Source organism: Ascaphus truei, chromosome 1 (assembly GCF_040206685.1).
Source record: "Ascaphus truei isolate aAscTru1 chromosome 1, aAscTru1.hap1, whole genome shotgun sequence".
Taxonomy (NCBI): domain Eukaryota; kingdom Metazoa; phylum Chordata; class Amphibia; order Anura; family Ascaphidae; genus Ascaphus; species Ascaphus truei.
Window position 1 is genome coordinate 408,195,938 of NC_134483.1, and position 24,513 is coordinate 408,220,450.

General features: G+C 41.1%; 1 protein-coding gene across 4 annotated transcripts in view; it reads left to right on the forward strand.

Moving 5' to 3' along the window:
- Nucleotides 1-24,513, forward strand: part of SH3D19 (SH3 domain containing 19) — a 128,821-nt gene that overhangs the window by 98,894 nt on the left and 5,414 nt on the right. For 3 of the 4 annotated variants that reach the window (XM_075613593.1, XM_075613601.1, XM_075613609.1), the window contains 12 exons: nt 580-681; nt 2,679-2,779; nt 9,537-9,595; nt 12,450-12,702; nt 13,800-13,868; nt 13,998-14,138; nt 17,980-18,055; nt 19,047-19,177; nt 20,073-20,128; nt 20,585-20,793; nt 22,062-22,108; nt 22,983-23,169. In XM_075613593.1, coding sequence (XP_075469708.1) covers nt 580-681; nt 2,679-2,779; nt 9,537-9,595; nt 12,450-12,702; nt 13,800-13,868; nt 13,998-14,138; nt 17,980-18,055; nt 19,047-19,177; nt 20,073-20,128; nt 20,585-20,793; nt 22,062-22,108; nt 22,983-23,169 — 1,431 coding nt within the window. Of the gene's footprint in view, nt 1-579; nt 682-2,678; nt 2,780-9,536; nt 9,596-12,449; nt 12,703-13,799; nt 13,869-13,997; nt 14,139-17,979; nt 18,056-19,046; nt 19,178-20,072; nt 20,129-20,584; nt 20,794-20,866; nt 20,948-22,061; nt 22,109-22,982; nt 23,170-24,513 lie in introns of those variants that run through there. The other variant, XR_012803781.1, reaches the window with a different exon arrangement.

Below are 24,513 nucleotides of genomic sequence, written 5' to 3' on the forward strand. Positions count from 1 at the left end.
TGCCCTTTTCCTCAATATCCGACTGGCACCCTCCCTCTCCAGCTCTAACGCCCATCTTAAAACGCACCACATTAACGAAGCATATGGGTAGCCCCGCTGGGTGATGCTATACTCTTCGGGCAGGGACTCCTTTTCATATTGTAACTTTTTATATCTGAAGTGCTTATTCCCACTGTTATATTTTTATATCATGTGTGTTGCTGCTGTAAGGTGCTATAAGAGTAGTGCCTGGATGGCGCTATATAATTAAATCTATATGTAAATACATACTTACATCTCTGTTACCTTTTGTGTTTCATTATCATCTCTCCCTCGTGGTTATTTCTCACAGTTCTTTGTTGCCTTTTAGCCCTGTGTATGTATCTCTTTTGAATTGCAAGCTCTTTGTGTATATGTGTCCATGCATGAAGGTTTCTATTGTCATCCCCCTCTTTTTTGTTTCTTTTTTTATCTTAGAGGCCAGCGACACAGTGCTATTGCAATGCATTGCAGCCCCCTCCGCAACTCGAGGGTTTAGTCCTTGAATTAACGTAAACAGAATGCTAAAATTGTGATTCCAGACATGTTTTCCTCTCGTAGATCCCTTCCAGCTGTTTCCCAAGGATGACAAGGAGCAGCCAGCTCCCCTTCCTCTACTGAGAAAGCCCACGGTCATCAGAATCTCCAGCAAACTAGCGAGATGTGAGCATTGCACAACTTTCTCATTGTTTGCTTTGGAACGCTGACCTGCATCATTTTGATATTGTTAATGTCATGTTCATGAGTAATGCAGCTGAGTAACAGAATCGTGGTTGTTTCAAACTAATGATTTGCAACACCCAAGTAGCCTTAGGCTGCGTCCCCCGCGCCGCTGGCTGCGCTCATGCTTGAGTGGTGACGTCACCAACTCTACAAGGCCAAAACACTGACTGGCGCTGATTGGCTGAGGAGGTCATGTGGCCCCTCAGCGCGCCTGAAAGTCAATTTAATTTGTCTCGCCCAGCGCCCGTGAGAGTACGTGCACGCTCGTGAGAGCGCCCCGCGTGAGCGTGGCCGGACAAATTCAAATAGATTGTGCAGCCGCAGTGTGGACACAGCCTAACTTATTCTGTATCGGTTTTAGTAGGGCTGCGTTTGACGTGGCATTTTGCATTGGAAGTAAACTTTTCACAAACTATAAGAAAACGCAACACATTCATGGTTAACAATTCTGATTTTGACTCTGATCGGACTGGAGAGTACAGCGATTTCTCAGCATATTCATAGGTGCGTTTTCATATGCAAATAACTAGTCACATCTTTTTGAGGTGATATTTTGTAACACTCCCATCCGAAATGTTTTAAGATTATAAATACTGCCTTCTTTCATCTTAATTTTGACAGGTGAATAAAGATGATTAAAGTAATAAAACGTGAAATCTTACGAGTTTATTTTATTTATTTTTTTAGAAATAAATCAGTTCTGTAGTATTAGATACTTACTGTATTTTTCTTTTTATTATTCAGTTCAAATTTATATGAGTTTTAAAGCATCCTTTGATTTCTATAGCAGGCTTTAGCCCACCTCCCAAGCAGAGCAAGATCTTTGCAACACTTTCCTGTTTGTGATAATCTGTTGCCAATATTCCCAGCAGGTTGAGCTGCAAATTGTAACAATAGATAATGTTACCTTAGTAATATGTCTATGGCCCCAGTGCACCCGCCATGCATGTGACGGTCCCCCTCCATCCAAGCGATCTGAAAGACTTACGATCACTCGCGATGGGGAGGTGCGACAGGGCGTGGCCATTGTCACGTGGCTGGCTTGCCCTTGCCATTGTCACGTGACACGGCCACGGCTCGGCCGCCACAGCAAGAAAAAGACAAAGTTCTTGTCTTTTGGCAAAGGCGGTCGCGCATCGCACTTTGTGCGCGTATGCACACGCCGACTGGGGCCTGCCCCATAGAGGGCTGTACTTTGTGTGTGGTACTCGCTCGCAACCGCGGCCAGCGGGGACAAAGCCTTAGAATACATTGTAGCTGCTGAGTTACACTGACTGAAGCAGCCAGTATATTAGTCACACAATCTTTGTGAATAATTTATAACAGACTTTTTGACAGATTTATAACAGGAGCACCAAACGATTGCCACTTTAGGTAAGAATGTAGAATTATACATTGTCACATGCTTTACATATTCAAATCAGAAAAGGAAAAAAAGGGGAGGCAATGTAGTATTGCTGCTTTAAGGTGTACTATGGTGTAACAAACACATTTTATTTAAATGGCAAGCCTTTATAGCAAGACGGGTCAAACAGAAGAGACCCTGCCCCATTATATGTACTGGCAAAATGACCATGTCATGTTGTTCAAAAACATGATTGGCATAGGGCAGCTAGATTTGAATTGCTCATTTGTCATATTGGTTTCCAAAAGCTATACTCTATGAATTTTGACAATCAAATTTTGTTTTGTGTATATCACAGAAAAACACCGCGTATCATTTAGGTCTCAGCATTAGTTGGTATTGAAAATGTATGTAAAACAATATCTGACTACGATTTGTCATGCTAATCGTGCTCAATCTACACTTTATTTTTCTTGCAGATTATGGCTATGTATATGGGCTTAACTTTCCGTGAACGTAGAAAAAGTGTTGTTTTGAAAGATATGCGGGTCAATTTTTTCACTAGGTCATATTATTGCATATTCTGTTCCAGCTTCTGAAGAACTTCAGCTTCCGCCTCCACTTCCTGCTGCCAAACCTGTTGGGAGCCTTTACAGTAAATCAGGTGTAAAGGCTCGTCTTGCTGGCAAAAAGGTAAGTTCTAAAGTGTGTGTGTGTGTGTGTGTGTGTGTGTAATTTTATTTTTTTTAAATATGTATTATTTATTTCCGGCCAATGTAATGAGTTATTGCAGGGCTGCTTTTTTTTTCTTCCACGGCTGTTATCAGTTTTACTGGGATTTTTGGGCCAAAGAACAGATCACAGGATATTTGTGGCATTCCACAGATTTTGGTACTTGTCCGGGACTCGACCTCTTCTCCCTTCCTACCACGCAACTTTAAAGGCGGAACAGCAGGCTGTGTGAAAATCAGTGTCTGTCACTCACCACCACCGGGTCCTCGATTCTTTGCCCCACAATGCCTTGCTGATAAGACAGACACGGAACAAGACTCGACATTCAGGCTGATTCTGGGAACATGATACAAAAAGGCAGAAGGGCAGGGTATAGACAAAGACGGGGATGGCTTGAATACACATGTGAAGGGCAGTGTCCTATCTAAATCTTGAGTTTGGAGCCGGGAGTAGGGACCATACTCACAGTGTTCAGAAAGATGTGCAGTATTTTTTGCAGACAGGACATTTTGATAAATGGTTCTTGGACTCATCCCTTACAAAAGCTCGAGAGTCTAAATCTATCTCTTGATGTGCTTCACATCAAACACGAGTTTGTAGTCAGTTCTGGCTTTTGAATCTCGCATTTCAATTTTAGAGACTTGGGGAGTCTAAGGTGCTTTAAAGTCAGGTGGCACTCCTGACTACAGAAGGGGTTAACAGAGCCAGCTCCAGGGGTATGAATCTTGCATGAAAGGAGGAGTTTAACTTGAGCATACTGCCTGTGTGTGTGAGCACAGACACTTTACTTTGGAGATAGCACCTTGATCAAACAAGATAAGAGGGATGGAAGGATAGGACTGTGCAATGCAATGAATACGCCATATTGATGCTGTACAAAGAAAAAGAAAGGCAGCCCTTTTTAACGTCTTCCTTTTTCTTAATAAAAATTAACTGAAAGCACAGGCAGGAGATCCAACAGCCCCTCTCCTCAGATAGTCCAAGTCGAACAGCAATCCCTTGTACTTAAAAGAGAGAGACCGTGTCTCTTAAGTACAAGGAATTGTGGGGCGCCAGAATCGAGGACCAGCGGTGAGTGACATGCACTCTGCCTTCACACAGCCTCCAGTTCCACGCCTATAAGTCGCACAGTAGAAAGGAAGAGGAAGCTGCTTTTCTTTGAACCTTGCCGCCTCATTGACCGAGATAAGGTTGATTTGGTAGAGGGGGGGGTCTGCGTGAGCGAGGGTATTTTTTTTTGTTTTTTTTTTAAGATTTGTAAGGAGTTTTCACAGGCCAAAGTAGGATAAAGGAAACAATGGAGGATTCGGGCGCAACTGCGCATGTCTGACTCAGAGAGGCTGCTGGGATCTTCAAAAAACTTTATTCGTGGAACACACAAGGGCTAGCACCGCATTCTCCCCCTCAAGGGGGAGAATGCGGTGCTAGCCCTTGTGTGTTCCACGAATAAAGTTTTTTGAAGATCCCAGCAGCCTCTCTGAGTCAGACATGCGCAGTTGCGCCCGAATCCTCCATTGTTTCCAGTACCTTTCCAGACGGTGGCACGCAGAAGCAGCCGAGGTGAGCAGGCCCCAGACCGGAGATGCAGGTGAGGTAAGTTAACAACAGCCCCCTGCACCGGTCAATTCTGTGGCCAAGCGGAGCTCCCTCATGCGCTGTCTCAGTGTCTGACACGATTTCAGACTGCCACACTGCACACTGAAGCGCAGGACAGATTCACACATTCAAAGTAGGATAAAAAAATATATAGTGGCGGAAGCCCTGAGTAATTCCTTGTTATGCTCTATCTCTAATTATTAGTACTTTCAAGTCACTGCTATTTCCCCTGTCACTCGTCCATTACAGACCATTAAAAACAATACATTCAGTTTCAGGTCTACGTTTCAACTCTTGTGCCCAGACACTTCTGTACATACCATCTCCACACTTCTCAAAAACTAATCTGCGCAAAGACTCCAACTCGTTCTGTGATGAGGTTTTAAAGTGACTCTCACCAATCTTTAGTTATGATATTTATTTTTTTACAGGGACATAATTCTTGGTCATATTTCTTGAGGTTTACTAATGTTGTTTGTTTTTTTTTCCCCAACTTAGTTTTTATTGGGGTTTTCTAAAGAATAAACATACATATGATGGGAGGGGGAAGTAGGGTACAGAAATAACAATAGAGAGGGGTGTGGAGGGGAAGGGTTGCCTGTACATCACAGGGGAAAGATACACAGATTTTGTTGTATAGTTTGTACTTCACACAGATAATCATTGAACCTAATTGGCATAGGAACCAGTCGGAAGTGTTCTGTAAAGTGCTTTCTTACCTTCCCTTCCAACTTCTCAGAATGGAAGCCTGGATGGGAACCCGGGTCGAGGGGCCCTTTAGTATTGAACTAAAATTTATGTGCCAGCTTCCATCTTGGGCGAGTCAGGGTTGCCCAACTTTTTGACATTTTTGGCAGGTATCATTCAGGAAGCTGGTCATCTTTTCCATCTGAAAAATGAACAACACTTTATTCCTGATGGGTAATGTTGGTATCTCATTTTGTTTCCAGAGACCAACTATTATGCATCTTGTAGCCGTATCTATATGTGTAATCAGTTTATTTTCGGCTTGCAAGTGGGTTTTCGTGTTCTGGAGTTGTCTGTTTAGGAGAAAAGGCCATGGGTCCATGGGAATATCTGTTCTTAAGATTTGTTTTGTTTTTAATCTGTCTCCATAAATCAGATATTTGGGACATGACCACCACATGTGGAGGAAGGTTGCTCCTGTGCCACTGCCTTTAGAGCATAGTGGGGTGTATCTTGGTACATATTTAGAGATGGCTTTTGGGGTTTTGTTCCAGCGTATCATTAGTTTGCACGCATTTTCCTTAATTGTTGTACATATTGAGCTTCTGGCCACTGAATGAAAAATGTCTTCCAAATCGTCACCCTCCAATTCCCCCTCCCCCCCCCCAGGTTTGCTTCCCATTATCTAATAAATGTAAGCCTTTCTTTGCATTCTCGGTCTGTGAGGGATGAATACCCATACAGCTCCAAAATTAGTTTCTGTTGTGTCAGCCTCTGAGCAAAGTCTCTCAAAGTCCGATTCTGGTTTGGTGGGGTTTATTTTTGTGTAGCATGTCTCGATAGAACTATGAGAATTCTGGGTTGTCCAGTAGGGGGGGAGGAGGGGGTCCATTAGGAAATTTTTGCCTGTGAGTTTTTTCTTGAAATTATACTTATGCCAGAGAGTGGGAGATGGTCGGTAAAGTGATCTGTTTGGCTAATCTGACTCGTGATGGCAGACATATTATTCTGTCAATGGCAATCAGTTGAATTTGCAAGGCCCCGAGAAACACCCATCTTCTGGGTGAGGCTTGCGTGCCAGGCCACCCATTGGCTCATTTGAGCTGCCTTGTAGTACGAGAGGAGGTATGGGAGTGCCAGATCTCCTGTTCTTGTGGGAAGTATTGGGATCCGTCTACTTATTCTGGGTTTTTGGTTGTTCCAAATACATTTTGTAATTGGGGTCTGGAGTTTAAGAATGTCTGTGTTTACTATTGAAATTGGGAGTGTTTGAAAAAGGTATAACAGTCTGGGCAGCAGATTCATATTCACTGACTAGATTCTCTCTATCCAAGAGATATTAAAGTTGGACCACATCTGGATATCTGCTCACAAATCTCTTAAACTTAAGGGGTAGTTAGCTCTATATAGTGAGTCGTAATCTCTGGTTAAATATACCCCCAGGTTATTTAATGGTAGTTTGTTGCCACTAAAAATCAAAATTCAGCTCTATTAGTTTAGTTTCCTTTTGTAGGTTAATATTCAATGCCTCAGACTTATTATTATTCATTTTGAATCCTGACAATTTATTAAAAAGAGAGTGGTTGCTAAATAGGTGTGAGAGGGAGGTTAGGGGTTTGCAGAATGTGAGGATGATCTCATCTGTAAAAACGGCCAGTTTGTATGTTTGGCCTCCTGCTTGGATACCTGTTATATTTACATTTTGTCATATATGTACTGCTAGAGGATCCATGCATAGAGTGAATATGAGAGGGGAAAGGGGGTGGCTTTGTCGTGTTCCGCTTTTAATTTGTATTTGGCCTGATGGAATACCTTGGCTTACCACTTTTGCTGTATGGCTAGTATAGATGGCTAATATTGCTTTAAGAAAGATACCATTAAAGCCAAAAGCTTTTAGTGTTTCCCTCGTGTAAGCCTAGTCGATGCAGTCAAAATCTTTCTCTGCAACAAGACTGAGCAGCATAGAGGGGATGTCATCTCTATTCACTATAGGGCTGTCAGTCCAATAATCCTTCTGAGGTGATCGGCAGCTTGTCTCCAAGGACTAAAGCCAACCTAGTCTACATGGACCAGGGAAGGGAGAACTTTTACTTGCCTGTAAGATAACACTTTGGAAAATATTTTGACGTCCGAATTGTTTAAGGAAATCGGGCGATAACTCCCACAGTTTGTCGGGTCCTTCCCTTCCTTGTGGATTAGAGAAATAGAGGCCTGCAGCATATTAGGCAAGAAGGATGCGTTTGAATTGAATTGAACAAGTTCAGCAAGTGTGTGGTGAGGACTCTGTAGAATTTTTTATAGCAGATATTGGTAAACCCATCTGGGCCTGGGGCTTTAGGTGTTTTTTATGACCAATTGGATTTCGTGTTATTTATTTATTTTTTTGGTTTAGCAGAGCTTTTTGAGAATTGGATAGATTAGGTAGCTCTGCTGATTTTAGGTCATTATTGATTTAACTTTCAGAGTGGGCACCATGGGCAACTTTTTTACCGTCATATAGTTTAATGTAGACGTTTTGAAATTCCTCTACAATTGCTTCTGGATTCGATGTTGTAGAACCCAATTGCAATCTAATAGATTGAATATTGTATACTGGGTGTCCATTTCCAAATTTGGCTGCCAGGAGGGACTCTGACTTATTAGTTTTTTCAAAGAATTTCCTCTCTGTCCAGGTCAGGGAGGGTTCGGCTCTTGAAATAAGAAACATTTATTTCAGCTCTTGTCACTTTTAAAGCATCTATGGTTGAGGCTGATTGGTTCGCTTTATGGGGCGTTGAAAGAGTTTATTTTAGCATTGTAAATGGATTATTTTCTTCGTTCTCATTTTCTGCTTGAGGCCAATGATATAAGCTTGCCTCTTATAGTGGCCTTATGGGCTTCCCAGAGGACTGATATGGATGACACACTCCCTGTTTTTGTTTGGGAAAACGTTATATGTCCTGTTCAGTCACTTTTATTGTATCAGAGAGCTTTAACATAGATTAACTGAGTTTCCAATTAACTTTAGAGGACCTGATATCAAGGTTTGTAATTGTCGTTTCACCCGGGGCATGGTCTGACCATGATCTACTTTGTATACTTGAGTGCAGTATTCAAGGGATCAGCCCTGGACTCTTAAAAATATAATTTTGAGTGTGACTGATGAGGGGAAGGGAAGAAAGTGTAATCTTTCGTATGGGGGTTTAGTTCGCACCAGATGTCAACTAATTGTAGAGCTAACAGGCCTCTTTTTAGCGATTTAATATCTGGGATTCTAGCCCTGGGTGACTGAGTATTAGGGGTTCTGGATCTAGCCATGTCTGGATCCAATGCCAGGTTAAAGTCACACCCCAGTATAATTTGGCCTTTGCTATGCTGTCCAGCATCGTAAAGAATGAATGAAAGAATTTAGCACTATTTTTTTTAATTTGGGGCGTAAACATTGGCTAGGGTATTGTCTTTCCCAAATAGCTCCCACACTAAGAAGGGTGGAGGGGGAGGGATCTGAAAAGACCTGCTGGGGGACAAATGTAATGTCCCCTGATCCCATAGCCACTGCATTAAAGGCCTCGCTGGACTTGAAGCAGTGGAACCGGATTACCACATCCCTCAGCCAGTCTTCGGGTAGAGGCTTCGCCCCTCAGGGCTCTGTGGCATCTGCAGAAAGCAAAGAACTCCGCTGTCTGATCTGGCAGGGCCGAGGTAAGCCATCTGCTCATGAAGTCCTCGATGTCCACCTCAGATTCTGGGATATCTCTTATTCTGAGATTATTTTGGCGATCTCTGTATCTTCCAGTCTGTGTCGCAGATGTCTGTGATCTGGGATTTCACCTCTTTCAATTTAGAGTCCATGCAGTTTTGGTTTCTGATCGAGGCATCCATATTGGATTCCAGGGAGTCGTTCCTTTCTCCTAATGAAGTTATATCTTCTCTCAGATCAGTTACCGCAATGTGCAGCAGCAACTTAATATTGCCACAGAGGTCTTTTTATTTTTGGGGAGGGCATGGTACTAGACTCTGCCTCAGAATTGGACTGTCCATGAGATTGGGGGATCTCCTGATAGTGGCGAGCTCCGGCTTCTTAAAGAACTCTACGACTTTGCCTTGGTTTTTGTTTTCTTTTTAGTGTCATCTTTGGAGGCATGATGTTGATATGCTATTTCCTGTTGGTGTTGGTGTTGATTGGGTCTGGATTATTGCAGTAGTCTTAGATAAATGCCCGAGAATATACAGAGCCACCATCGAAGTGCGCGCCGCGCATGCGTCTCCTACTATTGATGTTTTATAGCACAGGTTTAATTTTTAGGTGAAGTGACTATATTGAAGCTCTTCCGTCCCGTGACTCATTGGGCACCTTCTCTGTTTTGATTTGTTGAAATGAAACCTTGTATTGATACAACTGAGATCTATTGCCAATCTCAACTAATATTTTTTTTTAATATCCTTTCTGTTTCAGGAATGGGAGCAATCAGAGTGTGCAGAAGGCTCCGGTTCCAAGCCTGTGCTGCCTACAAGGTTTGTGTAGAGTAGTCATTATAAACTTTAGTAACCCCTTCCCTGTCAAATAGGCGAGCCATTTACTACAAACCAGTGTGTTGTTGGCCCCTCTGGCAGAAAGAGGGTTAGGGGTTCTGCACATTAGTACTAAGGAGAAAGTTCATTATTTGTAATAGTAACTTTATTTCATATAGCGCTTTTCCCGCAATGGGACGCAAAGCGCTTCACAATTACAGTATAGTGCGCGGTACGCAGCACATAGGCATTTTACAGACCAGTCCCTGCGCAGATGGGCTTAAAATCTCTGGTTTTTGTGCCTGAGGCACAGGGAGATAAAGTGACTTGCCCCCAAGGTCACAAGGAGGCGACAGCAGGAATTGAATCAGGTTTTATTATTTATTTTATTTGAATAACGTCTCTACTAGAGATGGTGGGGGAGGTTGGGGATGTCCACTGGAGTATAATATCATCATTGTCCGCCTCCTAAATCAGAACACATTCATCATTTATGTTCTGGCGCTTTAAAAGTTAACCAAATAGAGAGTGTTGCAGGCCTGGGTAAGACACTGAAGCAGTCATGTGTTCAAAGTACTAAAAACATATTCTACGCACTTTCGTTTTCAAGCAGTTCGTCTATTTGCATTGCTTTACGTAATCTACAGCGTTGTGTATACACTCGGCACTATATAAATATGGCAGACATTTGAAATCAAACCCAACAGCTCCGATAGAGGCAAAGTTTCATATTTGAAGTCAAGTGCAAGTTGTGTAGTAAGCAAATTTCCATAAAATAGTGAAAATGTGACCCAAAAACACGAGCTCATTTTTTTCATCGAGATAATACACAATATGTTTGTTTATTCTTTCTGTGTTGCTTAGCAAGGAGTATAAATGCATTAAATGCTGCATTGTTATGGTAATCATTGTTTTCAGGTTAATGTTTGTCTATCTTTATTTATATAGCGCCCATAGCTGTACTTTGCACTTTACAAGAGGGACAATACAGTAGAGGGAATTATAGTACAATTAGTGCAACAAATACGATCAGACAAGGAGTCAAATGTATATTGCAAAACTACATTCCTGAAAAAGGATCTCCATTTAATTTGTGCTTTAAATATGAGGCTAAAATAGCAAAGAATTAAGCAGAAACACACCAAAATGCAGTGCAAAATATATATATATATTCAAAATATGCAGCACATTGTTACACGGTATCAGTAAAAGCATCATACCGTATGATAACAGTATTGTAAACCCAATGTGTACATTACAGACCACGTAATATCAAAAAGAGAAAATCGGTACAAGGGTAAAAAAATAATAATACTACCAAAGTGTCTAGATCAGTGTTTCCCAACTCCAGTCCTCAGGGAACCCCAACAGGTCAGGTCTTAAGGATATCCCGGCTCCAGCACAGGTGGGTCAATCAGCTGCTCGGTCATTTTGACTGAGCCACCTGTGCTGGAGCAGGGATATCCTTAAGACCTGACCTGTTGGGGTTCCCTGAGGACTGGAGTTGGGTATCACTGGTCTAGATCAAAATACTACCTTACCAATTGATAGAAAAATATATAGACTGACTCCTCAGAGAGAGACTCGACGTTTCGGACTACCAATTGCTCTTCATCAAGAGTCTCTTGCAGAATTGTTTCTCTCAATTGGTAAGGTAGTGTTTTGATAATATATGGTCTGTAATGTGCACATTTGTGTTTTATAGTGCTGGGGTCATATGATGCTTTTACTGGGATCCTACTACACTGTATATTTTGATTGTATATTTTTTGGAACATCATCTTGGTGTCTTGTTGTGGCTTCTGCTCCATTCTTTGATATTTTAGTATTGTTATGATGGGATTGAGAGAAACCATCTGAGCACGTCACTTTAAAATATATCTTGTTGAATTAAAAGTATTTTTTCTTAAAGTTTACCTAGATGTGATGCAATACTTTAAAAAAAAAAAAATGTTAACCTTAAATTAGAATAGAATATCCCTTTCAGTGGGAAAAGGGGATCAATGCTAAATAACCTCTATTTATTGTAAATGCTTCCATAGAAAGAAGAAAGTAGTTTGCTTGTCAAAGTAATTAAATAAGATTTCAGTATTAACAGTTCAGTCTTTCATGCCCAGCAGTTGTTTTAAGCATATTACCATATGTGAAACAGGCTGCGTGCAGACTGAAATCTTTGCACGTAATTGGGTAGTTCCAAATACAGATCTGTACGGTAGGGTAGCACGGAAGAATTTAGATGCCTTGCAATTACGTGTATGTAACATTCGGCTGTACAGTGGTCGGTAGAATCGCCAGGAAAATGTAGGGCTGTACTTTCATAATGACACTTAAATTTAAGGTTTTAGAAACAAGTAGAGCTTGTGGCAAAAATATTCTTGACTTGTGCCCAAACTCCTGTAGATGAGGTTGAAAAAAGACATATGTCGGAGTTTAAGCTTTGTTAAACTGTAATTGGCTGATTATACTCCCACTGGATGGTATTTCCAGCACTGTAAGAGCTAAATAAACACATACTGCAAGTTGGAGTGGATAGGAAAAGTTGAAATGCTTTGGTGGCTAATTTCCATTACCTAATCAATTTGCGTATTCTGTAGGTTGGCCCTTATGACATCAGTGTTGTGACTATTATTAGCAATACAGCTCCGTGATGTTCAGCATAAGTAAATATTTTCTTGCCTGCTGAAAATGATTGCTGCGTTCTTGTTGGTCAGTGTGCAATGCTATGTTACTTGTGTAGGAGTGTGTTGGAAACAGAAACATGACACTCTTTATTATCTCTGAATATTGTTATGAGTAGAAGACATGAAGCGCTGTGTTTTTGAGGCATGCATCCATCATTGGTGCACTCTTTTTCTAGGCCAATTGATAATAAAGGGACAGAAACCCACCACCCACCCCAAAAGGGACCTCCTGGCAGGCCTCCACCGCCCAAAGTGTCCAAAACCTCCTCGCAGCGAGACGCGGTTCCTCGGTCGTTCTCCGAAGTGGGTCTGAGTGTAAAACACAACACGTCTGGAATGAAGAGATCGAAAAGTCAGGTTTTAAGAAGACCGCAACCGGAACTACCTCCCCGGCCTAGACCTGGACATCCCCTGTACAACAAATACACGGTGAGGGGGCTGCTAGCACACACCCACGGTGCCCTCATTCCATTCTAGGTAGCTAAATTAATCCGGAGTTGGCAATGCTTTGACTGATTTGTTAAACCACTTGGTTTCTTTTTTTTAAATATATTTTGTGAAGAAAATGTAAGTTGCAGAGAATTTTGTGCAGTAGTTTTTTTTTTCATTCTGATAAATATATAAAACAGATCCGCTCCACAGATGAGCAAAAAAATACAAAAAAAATATATAATACTTAATATAAGTACGACATAGGAAAATTGTTATGTACTTGTTTTGTTTTGCACCCTCAACTGTGGAGCCCATCTGTTTGATATGTTTCTGCTCTTTAATTCTGCCTGTAAATAAGGTTTCATTTTCTTTTCCATAATATTATATTATTCTAGACTATGCAGGTTTGTATCAGACTATAAATTAGCTGGCAATCTGTAAGGCTGATACTGTACTTTGGAGCAGAGGTGCGCATACTTCTGGTGCTGCCCCCCCCCCTGCCTGCTCGCGCCCCCCCCCTTACCTTAGTGCCAGCGTCAAATTACGTCGCAGGTCATGTGACGTCACGTGAATCCGCGCTATCGTTGGGAGGCGCGTTGCCATGGTGACGCGTCACCTGAATCATGGTAAGTGTTACAGAGGCCTCGCGCGGTCCCCCGGCATATCATTTAAATGCATTGGGGAAGAGTGCAGGGCCTCTGCAACTGCCCCCCCCTTCCCCCCCAAAAAATCTTGCGCTAATATCTGAGTGTCTATCTTTATATCTAATGGTACTTTCGCCTACTTGTGCTAACAGGAACTCGCTAAAAAAGGGATATCACAATTAAAAAACCGTGTGTATATAATGAAGATCCCGCAGTGCACCAAGATCTATAACATGAACACTGCAGCAGTAAAGATTTCCTTTTTGCTTTCATATGTATCACAGATATGGGACACCTGATGCTTCAGAATTACTATGGAGAAATACGTTGTGCTTTCTGCTTAAAATTCCACCTTATGTCATTCTGAGTAACAGTTTTTTTATATATATATATATATATATATATAAATCGAGCTTTGAAAATAAAGAACTGTCACACTTTCTGTTCTAGTTGCCTCTGCCTCATGGAATTGCTGAGAAAGATATTGTGTCCAAAAATCCAGGAGAGCTGTCATGCAAGGTAACGTCCCCCCTCCTTTGTTATCTTTCACTGACACGTCTCATCTTTTAGCGCCGGACGCCCTGAACTCTTAGTATTGTAGCTTTCTATGAAGTTCTGACTCCCGAACCTTTGCTCTGTAACATGCAGCGTGGAGAGGTGCTGGTGCTGCTGGAACAGACTGACGACAATTACATCCATTGCCAAAAAGGAGGCGCAAGTGGAGAAGTCGGTGTGTCCAACTTGAAGATAATCACCCCACTCAATGAGAGCTCGGAAAACCGGCAGAAAGTAAGATGATTACTGTCACAAATGATTATGAAAAAGATTGTTTCAAAGGTTTTGCTCAGACCGTCTACTCTAGTATTTCTGGAGTCAGAAGAGTTTAACTGTATTGTAATATATACAATTAGTGGTTTAGGCCATCTAAATAAATTCAGACAATCCCATTCCCTAAAGCAGTTGTGCCTCCCACTTTAAGGTAAGTGGCAGGATATATGGCATTTTATTTTTGTGCTGCTTTTTTTACTCTTTGAGTCAACCTATAAAAAGCCCTTAAATCTTAAGGGCCTTATTTACAAAACTGCTTTCTGTCATAAGACAATGTAATACCCCATACAGCCCATTTAAGCAAAGGGCTGTAAGAGGAGAGATTATGTAGTTGTAGGAAGGAGTCTTGTGACAGAAGACTGCTTAGTACTGTAAGTACGGAGCCGCTCTTCTGAAAGATCCAAAGAAAACCTCTTACTGGATAGAATGCTTCATTTCAGTCTGTCTTCCCGTTTCATGCAGTCTTTGGCCCTCATTCAATATGCTGTGAAGCCACTTCCCTCTTGCATCTTAAATAAAGACCTTTATTTCCAAACCAGTAGTCTGAATGCCCATGATGCAATGCCAAATATTGTCCTAATTACCCCTTGTTAGCCAGTTGCCACTACGATACCATCAGATAGAAGACGTTTTCATTATAGATTCTAAATAGGAATATTATTGTTCCATCCTATAATGCTAAACATGAACATGCCTTCTGTTTCAATCTACATATACTTTTCATAAGGCTGCTTTTATTGTAGGTTTCTTGCAGCGTAACATTTGGATAATCCTCTCCCCAAAGTGAAGTACAATTGGATACATGTTATAGAAATAACAAAATAACACCTCTTCGCTCATTGTCTGTTGGTTTATACGATACTTAAAGATGGCATTGCCACCTTGTACTATGTAGCTCTATTTGTGGCAGTGGACATGCGCGGGCCCTCGGGCAAAAACATTTTCAGGGCCCCTTTTATAAGTGAACATATTCTGTAGATTCAGGAGAAAAATTTGCGTCGGTTTTTAAATTTGAGGATATCTCTCCTCATCCTCCCTCAGCTCTCTCCCCCTCCTCCTCCATTCCTCCCTGTGGGACAGGGTGGTGATAGAGGCAGGCGGGGGAAGATGATGGTACGCGACAGGCCGCCAGAGTGAAGCAGAGGAGCAGCCGGCAGAGGAGTTAGGAGTTACACAGAGCCAGAGAAGGATTGCTGGAGAGGAGCACGCACTAACAGCATAGACACTGGAAGTAAAAAAGACTTCCGGGTTGGATCGCTGGGGCGTGCTCTTCCCTGGCTGTCCTGCTCTGCCTCCGTGCAACTCCTAACGCCTCTGCTTCCCTCTGGCGTCCTGCCACCGCCGCGTACCATCATCTCCCTCCACCTGCCTCTATCTAAGGGGGGAGGAGAGAGAGAAATGGTCAGCAGGGCCGCCGACAAGGAGGGAGAGCGGGCCCCCAGTCTTTGCCCAGACAATAACTACAACCCTGATTTGTGGTATAGTAATACAGAATTATAGTGGTAATACAAAATCTTTAGTAATACAGAATTATAGTGGAATGAGAAATTAACTATATACTTGCATGCAAAAGAAGGATTTTGGTAAGCATCATAAAGTTTTGTAAGTTGCTCATGGTCATTAAGATGCCAGACTCTTTGAATATCTTAGAGCCTTATGTTATACATCAAAAAGATTACAATTGGAGAGCTTAACAAACGTCACATGTTCCTCTCTTTGCAAACGGGTCATTCGATACTGCTTTCATATCCCTGGTGCTCGGTGCTCATGCCATTCTAATCAATATAAATGATCTGAGTTTTAGGCATGGCGTGCATGAATACATTCAGCATAAGTGATTCATAGACATATAAAGGAGAATGCCTGTGTTTCGGTGCTGACTGCCAATCATTGCCAGTGCATGTAACTACATCTGATCCTTTAATGCCTCCCAATACATTTTAAAAGGTATTTCACTGAAATAATAGCTAAATTATTAGCTAAATCTAACATTCAATATAGGAGGACATGTGTTAACATAGTTTTGCACACCTCTATACTGTGAGAAGCTACATGTAATTGCTTCCATATGTACAGTATAAAGTTCTGGCAACGCAGCACATGCCTTTATTTTGATGACTGCACGAAGCTGTGTTACTAGAGTTCACAGGAACGACATTTACTGTATATGAGCATAAGTACGTGCACCTTTTAGTGAATGTAGAGTACTTGGGGACTGGAGTCAGAAAATACAGAATGAGGGCTTGATATAAAATGATGGTGCTAGCGTACATACTGTATCGCTGTGGTAGAGGTAAAACTCATTTAGTGCCGTTTTGTCAAAAACTCACTTCCTGCACTTCCGGAATTTCTTGATTGCTCTATTGAAAAACTCGTTCAGTGCCTATTTGGTCATAGGTCAGAGTTACCAAAACATAAAACGCATTAAGTATGATTTTGAAATAATGTCAAAAAGAACATTTCATCGCATTTCCTTAGTACACCAATGCCTTTTACCCTCCACAGCAAAGCATATAGCAAATGGAAATATTACTGTATGCTCATTTGCATGTCCTGGACAGGTCTGCAACCCCGCTTTTCACCATTATCACACAGCACTTCCAGTGCAGCAAGGGATTCTGGGAGATGACATGCAAATGAGCACACAGTGCCACCTTTTGCTTCAAAACTATTAACATGGTTCCCTATAGGCTTAAGCTTGCTGCATGGTCACAGCTTTGAGCACAACCATGGTTAAGATGCATAGCCAGTAAACCCACCCACAGACAGACTGTTTCGACCTTAATGGGTCTCATCAGTGTGGGGTTGGTTATACTGGCCATGCAAAAATAAAGCAAGGATAGGTTTTACCATAATTAGTTAAGTTATGGTGGATAAAAAAGGCCTATAGAGAACCATGTTAATAGTTTTGAAGCAAAAGGTGGCACTGTGTGCTCATTTGCATGTCATTTCCCAGAATCCTTTGCTGTAGTGGAAGTGCTGTGTGCTGGGTGATAATGGTGAAAGCAGAAGGCTTTGCCGAAACGCATAGGAGTGGGAGCGCTGGGCCCGTTCCCCTGACTTTCCCTCATTGGGAACACGTATTTATGCTACAAGACTTTGCCACTTTATATTTCTAGATATATAGATCTATGCTTATGTGCCTGCTACACTCTTACCAGGATTTTTTCATGCAATTTATTTGTCTGGACTGTTATTTTACTCTGATTGAGATCACTCTTGACTGTTTTTTTTGCCTTCAAGATCATGAAGGATTACCATCTACATTTACATCAGTTATATTAGGCTATCTCGGTACAGTTCACTTTTTCAGGTTACAATTTGCATGTCTGAGGTTCAGGATTTTATATCCCAGTGTGCTGTCACTTTGAGAATGTGCAGATCCTTTGATTGCATTGAGACTTAGAGCACATTACACCTCCCATTGATACGAGTTTGTCACTTGACACTATCTAACAGTTTATTGGCTGTATATCAGCTGCATGTGCATATTTCTTGTTACCACCCAGTGTTACATTGTGATTTATTTGGGTGGAGTAGCTACAGTTTGTAGTTTGTGGCTTATGTGCATGTTTTTACACTTTCTGCACTATTTTTATTGTACATGTGACATTTAATACATTTTGATATTGATATTCGGTAAACCTGAGTGCTATACAGTATAGTGGGCTTCTTTTTCTGTTTTCTCCCATATATATCCACACCCACACGTTTATCATTTCCGTGATTGCGGCTGTTGGTACAAGTGATTTATAAGAAGTGTTAAGACTTAAGTAAGTTTTCCATATTTATTTTTTTAAAGGACTTAAACCATGTGAACACAGTGGAAGACAGCCATACAACACCTCGTGCCGTGGTGTTGCATGATTTTGCAGGAGGTAAGTACTTTGTGAGTTAATAGTTGCACACCCACCCAGCATGGGCTTGTCAGATTATTTACACATGGTTACACTAGGACCATAACCAGTAGACTTGCTTGAGTTCTTCAATCCCTTCTGTGTAATGTCACTGTTTTTTTAGCAGGACATTGCGCAAGCAAAATGTCATCTTCTCTCCTTTCCCTTGTCCTGAAAAGGGGGGTTGCCTGACAGCGAGGGCCGCTCTTCATGTGATTTGTGCTTTTCAGTGTCCAAGTTAAATAGAAAAGACAATTATTCATTCGTGTAAAAAAAATGGTCTTAAAGATTATTCAATTTCTTTAAGGAAGTCGAGCACTAACAAATAGTTCACAGTATTTTATTTTGTTTGCTTTGGTGCAAAGGATTTCCCCTTTATATATTTGGGGTTCAGTAATTGGTAAATTGATAACCAGGTGGCATATTGGTTAGTCAGCAAGAAAGCTTTGCAATTTACATAGTTACTATTAAATGATTAGAAGCGCTTCCCCTGCAATCTCTGTCTTTTAGTTAAGGCACTTTCTGGATTTTTGGGGGACAGGATCTGCCCTGTGCACTGACGGGTGAGAAGCTCACCGTGATTTAAGAAAATCGGTAACTACAAGGACGCCACAATCTTCCATACGGCAACAGAATCTGTGTGCTAAGAAAAGTGCAACTCATAGTCAGTAGAAAAATAATATTTCTAAAAACTCAGGACAAAAAGCTAAAAAGCTGGGCTTCGGAATAGGCAATAGTTCAGAATATTGTGTTTATTTTGTAGTAAAGAGCAGTATTGGGGCCCTCTGGTGCTGATAGAATGAACTACATATTAGGCCCATCTCATTTTCTGCGTGACCATGACTGAAGACGGTTATGTGATGCTGGCAAAGGGTGGTGAATTTAAATTCCTTTATGGGACTCCAAGGGTTCCAGGAACACAGAACCGCGGCAAAAAGCTTCTTTTTTTTTATTCTGTGTATACATTTTTCAGCGCATGCAGAAGATCTATGCCTGAGTTCAGGAGAGACTGTTTATCTACTGGAGAAAATAGACAGCGAGTGGTACAGAGGAAAGTGCAGGAGTAACACTGGGATATTTCCTGCCAACCATGTCAGAGTTATGGTATGTGCATCTATTTTTATAACCAAACCAAATCAGTTGTAGACCATGCTTTGAATAAGAGGATTTCTGATAATAAATAAATATATATTAAAAAAAAAAATGACAAACATACTTCACATGGTATGTATGTATCATACATATTCTTTTTTTTATATGTAAATATAATAAAGCAGGCATCCTAATCCTGCCCATTTGTCTCTTCACGGTTTTCCTTTTTTTTCAGGGTGGGAACCATGAAGTCTCCAGGGCTGGGCCACTGTATTCCAGACATACTTACCGGTAAAGGTACCAGCGTTACTACCTGGTTCTTAAATCTCCCGTGCCACGCAGGACAACAGGGAGCCACAGTTAACGATGTTGCGGCTTCCTATTGGCCTGTGGGATTTCAACCGCCATTTTGTCTTTCCAGGAGGGTACTGAACGCTGGTACGTTTACTGTTAAGTGTCTCGGGAACCAGTGCAGTTAGCTTCTGGTGTCTGAGGACACCATGATACTCACCCTTTAAAAAAAATGGTTGGGGAGGGGGGGGTTCAAGAACAGAAAATGAGCAGCTGGGATTTTCGGTTTTAAACCTTCACAGGAAGGGGACAGGATTGCCGCAGAGCTCTCACACAAGTCAAATAAAAAGGAGGGACAAAAAGAGAGGGGGAAATGTGCTGGTTTTAAGGTAGTATCACTTTGCAAATGGAATACTTTGTTGTTTGATTTCTTTTCTGTTTTTATTTCTTACTGCCGTGGCCACTCACTGAGCCCACTCGTTCCTAGGTAGTTACGCCATTTAAACTAAAAAAAAAAATCTATACTTGCAGATAAGCGAACAATGCCTGCAGAGCATGTATGGGAATTTGGGTTATTTCACTTAATTAAATACATTTTCTAAATGTGTTGATTTAGGTTGATGTTCCTGATAAGGTGCAGCAGAGGCAAACCTCTTTGACGTCCTGCACAAAGTGAGTACATTTGACAAGATAATAGCAACTTCTGAGGCATAGTTGCAGAGAGAACATCATAGCAAATACTAGTATTATTAAAAACCTGGTTTTCATGCTCTTGTGTAGTTTAACAAAATAGATGAGGCAGCAGCAAATATTCACTCCTCCAGGATAGAAAGGAAGGGAAGTATTACCGACGTGTAAGCTTTTTGGTCTATTAGATTTTTTTTAAGATGAGTAACTATTACAGAAGACACAGATTTTTGCATACTTTCTAATATGTCCTGCATGGTGTTCTCTGTGCATATTCTTATGAAATGAGGTATACTTCACATTCCTAGATCAGAATTCAGCTCTAATTCCCCCCCATCAACTTCTCAATCAAGAGATAATTAGCGCTGTTACATCATGAATGGCCAGGATAACGAGTTGATGCATCCAAGTGTAATTACTGTGTGCTTCCTTCTCTCCAAGGGGTCCGCGGTGTATGGCACGTTTCGAGTTTATAGCCGATCAGAAGAATGAACTGAGCTTCTCGGAGGGTGACGTAATCCTTCTGAAAGAATATATTAATGATGAGTGGGCCAGAGGCGAGAGCAAAGGCCACACTGGCATTTTCCCAATCAATTTTGTTGAAATAGTAGAAGATTTGCCTGCTTTTGGTCCAAATAAAATAGTTTCAGGTGATTATATAGATGTGTATAAATAATGATAGTAATAATATTTTTCCTTGTACTTGACTGACCGCGTATGCAGAGCTGTACACAGGGCCTGAGAGGATGCATTAATATGACTGCCTGGCCTTGCCCCGGAAGCAAGACAGAAAGAAAACCATCAGTAATTAATTTACCTTTTGACGTATAAAAGCAAAATAAAACAGGCTGTACCCAGGATGTATGGAAAATAGCTGAAGCGCTCAAATGCAGGATGTCACTGAAAGAACATGTTTAGTTAGCAGGATTGTAAGAATTTCTCTCTAAATTAATTTCGAAGGTGATTTTTGGCTTAAGTACCGTCACCGCATTGTCTGACTCTTGTGGCTGCATGGCTGGTATTAGACATTTTTGAGTTGAGACCGATTTAAAGAGGCAATCCAAGCGGGTGTTTTGTTTAACACCTGTTTGAAGCAGGGGATCTCCAGAGCTGAACCCCATTCATTTAATCTCCAGGGGCATCCTGATTTTGGAGATACTAGCCTCCTTAGGGGGTGCGGGTAGCGCTCTGGGCCAATAGGAAGCCATGTTAAAAAAATATATAGTGTAGTTACGACAGTTATTCTAAAACAATCCAGTGGCAATCACCAACAAGATACATGCTGGGTACATGCTGGGTACATGCTGGGTACATGCTGGGTACATGCTGGGTACATGCTGAAACATTTCAGTGACATTCTGCAGAGACTAATGGACTATCGGATTAACAGCGGTTGTCCCTGGCAGTCCCATTCAAACTGAATGGGACTGCCAGGAACCACTGCTGTGTTAATCCGATGGGCCATTAGCCTCTGCAGAAATGTCACTGAAATGTACCCAGCATGTACCTGGCGAGTTTAAGGCAAGTTTTAGAACACTTGTTGTCTGGTCTGTATATGCCCCTTGGATTACTTATTTAAGGAATACTCCTCCCAAGTAGGCCTGGTAGCCTCTTCTCTGTAATGCAGCATTCTCCTTTTGTATGGCTTCTTTTTATCGCAAGGCCCATTATACTCCGGTGCCTCTTTTTTTCACTTTTTGCGCCTCTCCCAACATCCCCCACAAAAAAAGTCTTTCATTTGTATGAAAAATCCCCAGCAACAGTTGTTACACTGAGAAGCCGCAAGAGGCAGCAGTGGGAACAATAATAGCCGAATGAGAATGATTTTAAAAGGAACCATGTGACTGTAAATTACAATAAGAGAAAAGTCCAATGTATTTCGGACGTGTGACCGTGCCATGCTTTTTTTTTTGCCTAGATGTTGGGGATTCACACAAGATTAGGTTGTCTGCACCAGCCGCACAGGTAAATTGCTTACTTCCCTTCCCATCTGTAAGGAACATATATAGTTTTACGTGTGATTCCTTGTGCTACTATCCTGTGAGTACAGTCAATAAGATTCTGAGAACCAATTGCCTTCCCGCACAGATCTTTTAGTTTCATGCCCAGATGAATTTATCCCACTGAGCCATTTATGGTTTTGAAATCCTTATTGCTCTAGGAAAAAGAATACGAGCAAAACATTATCATTCAGTCCTGGCATTCTAGAAGGGTTAATACCAGTGGACTAGTGGGTCTTTGAAGACATGATCCAAATACCCACTCACACTGAATTAATGACCAGTATAATTTAATTCTACTTGTTGGCCCTCAACGCACTAAATGGATTCAATTCCATTGGATAAAATGTTTCGGTTTAAAATGTGAAAAGTCTATATACAAAGAGTGAAGAATTCAGTTTGTACAATATTGAGGAAACGGTGGTAGAAATTGGCAAATTGTAGCTATTTTTATATACCGTGTGTGTGTGTGTATCATTTTCAATTAAGGAGTGCTAAAATGGAAGAAAATCCTAAAATAGGTTCATACTCTGAAGCTGGATATGAAATATGGGAGTAATTTGTCCTTTGCCGGAATGCTTTTCTATTTAACTACTTTCGGTGTGTGAGAAGCTAGGGATATACGCAAGTGAGCTCACTGGGGTTGTGAAATAGAAAGAAGTAGGATTTCACCTTTTAGTGTAAACGGGGAAGATGGCTGATCAGCTGTTTGTTTTAATTTCTTCAGCAAGAGGAACTTGTAATGGGGGGCAAAAGGCTACAAGACAACATAAACAAGGAGATATATCTCTTTATTGGCCCCTCGCTCACGTGTCAGCTTGTTGTCATTACTTTCACAGCAAATGAAAATGTCTGGGGAATGGTGTGATGCCCTGTATGATTACACAGCAGAGACGGAAGAAGATCTGCCCTTTAAAAGGGGCGATAAGATCCTTATAACAGAACAGCTGGATGCAGAATGGTATAAAGGACGGCTGAATGGGAGGGAAGGAATCCTGCCAGCTGCCTTTGTACAGCTCTGTTCAGGTATGATCAGTTTATAAAATGCTATAGTCGTTCCACTGGTAAAAGTAAAGTCCTCAGCTTTCACGTGACATTATCAGGTTTAGGATAGTGATTGTTGGTAAGAGTTTAAATTTTCAAATATTTGCAAGGATATGTTTTTGTTTGTTCAGGTGTAAGTCATTCAACATATGTTCTACGTTAGTTTATTTTTATATTAAAGCGGTGTTTCCCCCTAATAACCCCTCCTCTTTTTTTTTTTTTCTACATTATTGGAACCAGGGGATCCCAAGTATCGCTGGTCCAATTTTAGAGCAGTGTCTATAGCCAGTACAAAGCTATGCCTGGTAAACATGTCCTCGATGAGAAATTGGGTAGCGTTACTTATGGTGGCTATCCTACTTTGCTTTCAATACTATTTGTAAAAACAGGGTGATTGACTTATAATTTTTGGGGGGCGAATTTTTGGTTTGTTTCTTTTGAAATTAAGAATGGTTTGTTTTTTTTAGCAGAATGTTAATCAATCCTACATCCCATCGCTCCCTGTCAGAACCAAGAAATTGAAATCCTTTTCAAGTTCTTCTTATCTTGTTTACCATCTGTTTAAAAAAAAAAATGTTCAGAAAATCTGCTTATATGTTCAGTTTTGGTACGAAATATGTACATAACTCAGAATTAACCCTTAAAACGTGTCATTACCATCACTTCATTTCTGTACCAGGAGAGATAATGCGCCTTTCAGTAACTTGCTTCCCATATCTGAACTTGGCTTATAAACATAAACAGCTTCCCATATCTGAACTTGGCTTATAAACATAAACAGCTTCCCATATCTGAACTTGGCTTATAAACATAAACAGCTCCCGGGTGCTGATCGAGACCTATAGTTAAGAAAATGTAGTGAGAGGTGGCTGTGAAGTTGCATCGAAAGATTTGGATTAAGTAGTGGGTCTTAAGACGCTTATTTGTCAAGTATCTATATTTGTCCATGGCGAAATGCAGACTAAACGAGTGTGAATTAAGCTTGAAATAGAAGTTCTGTAGGTGTATTTCCTCCTTTCAAATAAAGATGGACTTTTTTTTAGTGAAGTGTAGAGTCATTGAAAAGGTTAGCCAAGTTGAAGATCACAAGCTAAATACCAGATGTGAACATATACGTCCTTGTCCCTGACAGGTGAAAGTTACTGCATTCTGAAATGACTTTCACAAAGGAAACATTACATGCAGCTCTTCATATCCTCAAACTATTTCTGCAAGCATTTCTTTCTGTGTGTCTGTATTCTGACAGCTTTGGTGTCTGATTAGACTTATCTGATGCCACGCAGAGTTTAAAAATGTGTTCCCTACATGATATTAATGCAATCATAT